We start from the raw sequence: 8,646 nt of genomic DNA on the forward strand, positions 1-8,646 counted from the left end.
AGGCCTGAGTTCAAGTTCCTACCAGCCTCAGGCAAGTCTGTGAGCCTCAGTTTCCTCATCTAAGAGCGATGATGAACCCACCAGTGCAACTACCACAGTCATTACCAGCAGTAACTAATGACACCAGTGCTGGCAGAAGCCTGTCTCCCCTCTCTTCCAAGTTGGTTTTAGGGTAACCAACCTTTCTGTCAAGCTTTCGTAATATGTGTATCTTACCCCATGACTCACTTTTAGCATAACAGGACCAGCACTGGACTGTGAACCACAAGGTTAACAGTTCAAACCCACCAGCTGCTCCTTGGAAACACTCTACAGGGTTGCTATAAGTTGGAACAGACTTGATGACACTTTACGAAACAATGGGTAAGATTTGTGTTTTTAGGGTTCTTACTCTTAAAAAAAATTTTTTTAAAGGTTTTTATTGTGGCTTAAGTGAAAGTTTATAGGTCAGATCATCAGTTTTACATTTAACAAATCATACACCTTGCTTCATTACAATGATTATAATCCCCTCCATGTACTATCAGTTAACAGTATTTCTCTCTATTCACTTTAGCTTTTTTAAAAACAACACTCAGGCATATATAATAATTTACATCTCCAAAGGGCACATTCTTCAAGTCTACCTTCTGGCCACCAGCTCTTAGTCCCTCTTTTCCCATGAATCTAGAATCCTCAGCCACTCTCCCTCTCCATGACCCCATCTCTGCCTCTGACTCTGGTGTGGCTGCTTCTCTGGGCTGCTTCTCTGGATAAGGTCCCACATTCTGCTCGTGCTCTTTCGCCTTGATGGTACCAGGGTCTTCTGTTTCTGGACTGTAAGATTAACCACTCCCCTGTTTTTTTTACAAAACTTCTACCTTTACAATTGTGACAGTTGCAATTAGTCATGATAACAATTATTCACTAATGAATCATACGAATCTTATCCCCATCTCTTTTCACCAGACCCATCTAAACAAGATGAAATCTAGTCAGTGGGGACTCTTTCTTCCTGCCCCATTCTCTTAAACTAAACTTCCTCTTGAAAACTTGTAAGCCAGTTACTTCATGCCTTTACCAACCCCTCATTTTAGGTAGCCAGTGGCTAAGTTGCCTGTCCCTATCTACCCTTTGTACAGAGGGGATAACATTGATACTTGAGATGAAGACTCCTTCCCTCTCTTTTGGTATTTAGAGTTACTACCTCCATGAGTATAGGTCAGGTTCATAAAACTGTAGCAATTTATCCTTGTTTCCTTTATCCAAAAAAAATTTTTTTTTTTTTTTAATAATCTTCATCTAGTTGAGTTCTGATTATCAAGCCATCAAGGCTAAGTCAAATGGATACTATCTGCAAGTTTTGGTGTTCTTGTGCATCTCCCCTCACTTCATATCAGCTGGATGTTCCATTCTCAGCTCTGTGGCTATGTCCTTGTCCATGGGCTCAGGAGTCCCCAGGTCTCACCACACTTTGGACCAACCAGCCCTTCCTCTCCTCTCTCTCATCTCCAGGTCAATGGGAGTCAATGGACTGTGGTTGAACTCAACCCATTTCTTCATTGCTGCCTTTCCCCTTCTTCCACTCACCACTAGACCAGTGTGGTCGCCAGCAAGCTTACATGCATGCCTGTTTGTGTGTTCCCTTTGAGTTTCAGTCTTAGAGGGGAGTTGTCCTGAAGGAATTTGATTGCTTGCCCTAATGGCTTCCTGGCAAACAGCTTGCTTATTCTTGTAGTAGCCAGTCATGCTGACATTTTTGTTTTGCATTTTTCCTGATGATCTTTATTTGAAGATGTATCTTCTGTTGCTCTAGCTGTTTCAGGCTGGTCTGCTTGGTCTTATTTTTTGGGAATTCCCACCTGGTCAAATTCTGGATGGGACTCAGGATTCCACCTAAGGTCCTATACTCTGCAAAGGCTTTGCAAGAGGCCTATTTCACTGGGCAAGTTCTAGAACTCCTTTTAGGTATTCCAATCAGTTATAGGCTGAAGATGGGCTTACAAGCTTTCTGTAATCATGTTTCCCAACATTCCTTTCTATCCCACTCAAGTATCTATTTTACAGAATAGGCAAGGGAAACCAATATTCATAAGACAGTCAAGCATTTTAGTATTATTTCCCCTCTTCACACTATGCCTAGATCCCTGTATCCCAGAGCCCTGTTGTTCCAAGTTTGAGCATACATCACTATTTACCTCTGTCCCACTTAGGCCATGTAAATCTGTCTCAGTGTTCCCCTAGCTATCTTGTTCTTCCATCTCCTTCCCCTTCTTGTATTGTCCTCCCCAACACCCGAAATAAACCCCCCACCCCAACCCCACTGTTGTGGTTACCTTGTATTCCATTAACACTTTCCTCCATTTAAGACAGTCTATTTTATTCTGTAATCTACCTGACCTTCTCACCACCTGGATCTCTGTTCCTCTGTGTTTACCTTCTTTCACATTGTAATTGTTTTTATCATAGACTGTCCACCTAGATCCTCTGTTCTTATCATTTTATTCTATTCTTGACTCTTCCATTTGTTGAGTGAGTTCAGGGTGATGCTGCCATGTATGTCATTTTCTGGTTGTCATCTGTTCTTGTTGGTTCTCAGTCCACAGAACTTCTTTAGAATGTTTTTCATTGCAGGGTTGGCTTTGGCAAAATCCCTTAGTTTCTGTTTATCCTGGAATGTTTTGATTACACCATCATATTTGATTGACAGCCTTGCTGGGTAGAGGAATCTTGGTTGGCAGGGTTTTTTCTTTCAGGGTTTTATATATGTCTCCCCATTGCCTTCTTGTCTGCATGGTTTCTGTTGAGAGATCTGAGCTTAATTTGATTTGCTTGCCTTTGTATATTACACTTCTCTTTTTCTTAGCTGCTTTCAGGATTCTGTCCTTATCTTTGATTTTGGAGAGCTTTATTATTATATGTCTTGGTGATTGTCTTTTAGGATCTATCCTTCCTGGGGTTCATTGAGATTCTTTAATGCTTATCTTTTCGCTTTTCAGTATGTTAGGAAAATTTTCTTCCAGAAGCTCTTTAACTATCTCCTTTGTGGACTTGTGTGATTCTTCCTGTTCCAGAATGCCAATAATTCTTAAGCTATTCTTCATGTTGTCTAACATGAATCTTAGTCCTTCTTCAGATTTTTTAATCCTTTTTTGTGTTTGCTCTTCTATCTTAGTAGTGTTGAGAGATTTATCTTCTAGCTCACTAGTTCTGGCTTCTTTCTCTTCAGTTCTACTCCTTTTCCCTTTCAGTGTGATGTCCATTTCTAATATTCTATTATTAATCATTTGCACCTCTTTCTGTAGATTTTGAATTGTTTCCACTGCTGTATCTATCTTATTTGATTGTTCCTGTAGCACTTTCCTGACTTCTTCCTTATTTTTCTCAACTCCATTGTATGGTGTTTTGATACATTTTATAATCATTTTCCTGAATGCCTTCTCAGGCATTTCCAAAGCCTGCCCATCTTCCAGTAGGTCTACTTCCAGCTCATTTGCCTCAGTCACTTTATCTTGTTTCTGGACATGTGCTGATATGGTCATCTACTTCTGTTTTTTGGGCATATTCAGGAGTTATCTGTGGTCTTAATACTTAGATAGGTGTGTATTTTGATGTTTTTTATGCTTTCTGATTGTCTCCAAGTAGATGTGATCAGAAGATGGGCTTCCCTTTTCACTCTTCTTCCTGAGAAATTTCAAGATGCCACTGTTGGTTGTTGTGATGTAACTCAGAATTTATTTTTTGGCCTATTTCCTTTTTAGTCTGCCTGTCCTGCTCCACAATCCTTGTTCAGGTCTTTTTCCTAGTGATAAGCAGTTCAGGACTGCCTGTGGCATTTTGCACTGCCATTTGGTTTTAAGTGGAAACTGTCAGTTTAAATTTTGAAGAGATCTGTGCGCATGCATAGTAGAACCCTCCAGGGGTGGGAATGGAGGTGGGGGTGGGGTGTCCACTCGCTCAGGCACCCCTTCTAGTCACCAGAATGGAGGTGTACAGACAGTGAGAGACCAATGAACAGACACACACACACACACACACACACACACACAAAATGTCCACACCTTTATCTCTGAGGTTCTGTCAGGTGTCCGTGGCGGCTCTGATCCTTCCTCTGCTTGGTCTCACCCAAGATGGTGGCTCCGGGAGCAACTGAGCATCTTGAATTAGAAAGCTCTGGATTTCTTGATTCTGCTACAAATTCCCCTAGCTGTAAGCCTTCCAACCTTCTAAATATTCCTTTATATGTGGTTCAGAGTTCTGACACTATCCCCTGATCCTGCTTCATCCATTATTATGTGTTGTTGCTGATGGGGCTCACTGCACTTCTACCCAGTCTGCCATCTTATTTGTTCTCCCAAGCTATTTTTTTTCTTAAGTGAAAGAAGTTGTTTTGTTGTTTGTTTTTTTAAACCTTGTTATTTATTTCTCCTTTGCTTTCCCTGTCAAAATGCTTTTTGAACAGCAACCTGAGAAATGAAATAAAAAACCTGATCTGTCTACTGACTCTATCATGGTGGTCCTGGGAGCATTTTAGCTAGTGGTCCACCAGATAGTGGTCCCATGGAAGCTGTGACATTCAAATGATGACTTCCTAGCAATCGAGAGGCAGCAGACTTCTCCTCTGCTTTTACTACTGTGCCAACAACTCGTCTGTGCTTTTCTGGTGCAATCTGGTGCATCTCTGCAGGCTGATAATCTATGTCATGTTCTCTTAGCCACAATACATCCTCCATACGGAACCAGCTCTTGTCCTTCCTGGAGGTGTCTATGGTGCTGAGTTTAGCTCATGTAGATGTGATGAATGGAGCTGGAAGGGACTGCCAAGCTCCTCTCTGCTGAGATGAGAGGGTAGGGAGACTCATCCTTCAAGAAAGCAACAAAAAAGTCCCAATGGTTCAGCTCCACAGGACCCCTGATGCCAGCTAACGTAGGCTTGGTGCTGGGAACTACCAGACTTCTAGGGGCCCATGAAAATGTTTTAAATTTATTTAAGAGTCAGGGGCAAATAACTTGGAGATGAGGAGCAAAATGATCTGGGAGTGCTCAGTTGTCAAGTGCATGTGTGTGGGGATGAGGGTTATTCAAGGCTTCCCAGACCCTTCCCCTTTTCCTTACCCCCCACACCTTCCCTCTAGGTGACCTCACCCAAGTCCATGGATTCAATTACCACTAGGATTTCCTGATTTAGCAAATAAAAACACAAGATGACAGACAAAAGTTTCCCCACCCCTATAGGTCTCACGCACCAGTGATAAAAACAGACTAGGGTAGAAAAACGTGTCTTAGTCTCCATGAACCTGGGTGATTCCAGGTTCTCACTCTTTCAGGTGTCTCTGTTGTTGTGATGTGCCGTGGAGTCAGTTCCATCTCATAGCAACCCTGTACAGGGTTTCTGAGGCTGTAAATCTTTATGGGAGCAGAAAGCCTCATCTTTCTCCCGCGGAACAGCTGGTAGTTTCAAATTGCTGAACTTTCGGTTCACAGCCCGATTCATAGCCACTACGCTACCAGAGCTCCTTAAATAATATTGTATATATATAAACATATAATAATATAAACCAACAAAGGGTACATTCTGCAAGTCTGCCAGCTCTCAGTCCCTCTCTTTCCATGAATCTAGAGTCCTCTGCTGGTCATAGTATTTTCAGTAGCCTTATATGCATGTGAAATTTGGACAATGAATAAGGATGATTATAAAAGAATCGATGCATTTGAGTTATGGTGTTGTTGAAGACTATTTAACATACCATGGGCAGCTAGATGAACAAACAAATCTGTATTGGAAAAAGTACAGCCCAAATGCTCTTTAGAAACCAAGATGGCAAGACTTCATCTTTTATACTTGGACATTATTATATTATCAGAAGGGACCAGTCCCTGGAGAAGGACATCATGCTTGGTAAAGTGGAGTGTCAGTGAAAAAGAGAAAGACCCCCAATGAGATGAATTGGCACAGTGGCAGCAGTAATGGGCTGAAACATAACAATTATGAGGATAGCGCAGGACGGGACAGTGGTTTGTTTGTTGTGCATAGGGTCAATATGAATCTGAGCCAACTTGATGGCACCTAACAACAACAACAACATAGACTACTAGAACAAGCTAATCTATCTTGGCAGAATGCTCCTTAGAAGCAAGGATGGCAAGACTTCATCTCATGTACTTTAAACATATTGTTATAGGAGAGTAGTCTCTAGAAAAGGACATCGTTGTTGTTGTTATGTGCCATGAAGTTGGTTCCGACTCATAGCGACCTTGTACAGGGTTTCCGAGTCTGTAAATCTTTACAGGTGCAGAAAGCCTCATCTTTCTGCTGCGGAACAGCTGGTAATTTTGAACTGCTGACCGTGAGATTAGCAGCCCGATTTGTAACCACTACACTATTGATAAAGTAGAGGGTCAGCAAAAAACAGGAAGATCTCCAACAAGTTGGATTGACACAGTGGTTGCAACGATGGACTCAAATGTAACAGCAGTTGTGAGGATGGTGCAGAACCTGGAAGTTGATATGAGTTAGAACTGACTGAACGGCACCTAACAACAACAATATATCTTGGACATATACCAACAGTCTATTATATTTAAAATATCATTAATCTTAGTAAGAATATCAAGCTGGATGTACTGCATTTCTGTGTAGCTACTATCTCAATGTTCTTGACTCTGTAAAGCTAGAGAGTGTTCTTTGGGGAACCCAATCACCCTAGTGTTAGCCTCATCACCTATTGACCCTTCACTGTTTCTTTGATGTCCATGAGTCTGAACTTCAACTCTTATCTTGCATCCCGCAGCAAGCACTTGTCCTGTGCTATCTTCATGATGTGGTTGAGGCCATTATTGTGACTGTTGAGCCAATTCGTTTCATTGAGGATTTTGCTCATTTTCACTGATGCTATACCAAACATGATGTTCTTTTCTAGGGTTTGAGGTTGTTGTTGTTGTGAAGTGTTGTAGAGTCAGTTCCTACTCATAGCAACTCTGTATAGGGTTTCGGAGGAGCAGCTGGTGAGCTTGAACCGCCGACCTTGCAGTTCAAATGACTTTGCAGTCTGATGCATTAGCCCACAGCGCCACCCCCAGGACTCCCTATAATTCTTACTGACTTGGTCTTGACTTACCATTGTGTTAAATTTGTCCCAATTGTCCCAGACCTCAGAATTGTGTTGTAAAATACAGTGACCTTCAGTTTTCACATTTTGCTTCAAATTCTCAAGAGAGTATCTAACTGGCTCAGTTCAAATTAGGTGTCTGCCCCTGGCTGTCCATTGTGGGCAGGAAGGTGGGACCACTTGGGCTAAACAGGACCAACGGAGCTGTAGGCAAAGGGTAGAGAATGAATTTTTGAAGATAATTGGTATATCTAGGACAGGCATAATCTTTTTTTTTTTTTTTTTACAGAGAATTTGTTGTTGTTATGTGCCATGGATTCGGTTCCGACTCATAGCGACCCTGTACAGGGTTTCGGAGGGTATAAATCTTTACAGGAGCAGAAAGCCTCATCTTTCTCCCACGGAACAGCTGGTAAGCTCATTATATTAGTTAGGTTTTGTGGAGACAAGAGATCTGAGCATTAGGAGTCACACCAATAATGCAACCACATCTTCAATCAACATTTTTAGAAATGCAAACATATATACATCGGTATGATAATCTATGATATAAATATTGCATCTATCCTTTTCTTCTGAATGAATGCTCAGTCACATTTTGACTGGTAGTACATAAAACATCCTTTAAAATAAATCAGGATATCTACATTATACATCCCAATTATACAAACAGAAAAATGCAAAAGAGTTTAAAGAGATTTTCTTGCCTAAAATTACTATACTAAGTAGGAATGTGCACTGTAAATCCCTTTATTCCTCTTCCATCCTTTTGCTGAAGTTTATTCATATAATATCTGCTTTTGTTCTTACAGTCCCCTCTTGTGAAAGGCATCACTATCCTAAACAGTCAATCACCCTATACCTCACAGGCGTCCTCCACTTCTAGTCAGCAAATTTGAGACATCTTCCTAAATTTCTTGGCTATTGATCTCTTCTCCATTAGAGTTCCCTTTGGCAAGTGCATTTCTTCACAAGTCTGGCACATGGGATTTTAATTGCTTTTTGGCAGTTTTCTCTTCTTCAGACAGTGGTGATAGCTCCAGATCTATTAGCTTTTGCAGTTTCTGTATCATGGTCATAGTCTTAATCAAAGTAATACTAATGCGGCCTTTCATCTCTTTCTGTTCAACAGCAACTGGTTTGAAACATGTATGCAGAGTCTGATATTGAGACTTTATCACTGGCAGTTCCTTCAAGAGTGTAACTGGATCATTCTCGCCAGCTGAATCAGGATGATTGTTCTTGATTTCATATTCCAGCCTGTACAGAATGCAATCCAGATCAGAATCAGCTTTCTGGAACATTAGTTCCAGTTTATCGACCTCCACCTCCATGTTGAATAGTTGACATCCCTCCTGGCATAATCTTTTTGAAACTATTTTTAACTTCAGTTCAAATTTTGGATGAGGTCAGTGCTAGAATAGTAGGAGAGTTCAACACCTGGTCAGTTACAGAATGTCATCTGGCCAAATATCAGAATTGTTACCAGGAGAAGAGTTTCAAAGGGCAGCTGATCCCATAACCAAAATGAGTTATTGTTTCTTGCTCTTATCCACTC

General features: G+C 41.2%; 1 protein-coding gene across 1 annotated transcript; it reads right to left on the reverse strand.

The window, feature by feature from the left end:
- Positions 1-8,056: 8,056 nt before the first annotated feature.
- On the reverse strand, positions 8,057-8,422 carry LOC102831940 (putative spindle and kinetochore-associated protein 2-like). Its single transcript, XM_006839150.1, has one exon. It carries the CDS (start codon positions 8,420-8,422, stop codon positions 8,057-8,059), a length of 366 nt encoding a protein of 121 aa, XP_006839213.1.
- Positions 8,423-8,646: the final 224 nt, after the last annotated feature.

This window comes from Chrysochloris asiatica, unplaced genomic scaffold (genome assembly GCF_000296735.1).
Source record: "Chrysochloris asiatica unplaced genomic scaffold, ChrAsi1.0 scaffold00023, whole genome shotgun sequence".
Classification (NCBI taxonomy): domain Eukaryota; kingdom Metazoa; phylum Chordata; class Mammalia; order Afrosoricida; family Chrysochloridae; genus Chrysochloris; species Chrysochloris asiatica.

Coding starts and splice junctions, on each gene's coding strand:
- LOC102831940 (XM_006839150.1), bottom strand. CDS start 8,422: ATGGAGGTGGAGGTCGATAAACTGGAACTAATGTTCCAGAAAGCTGAT.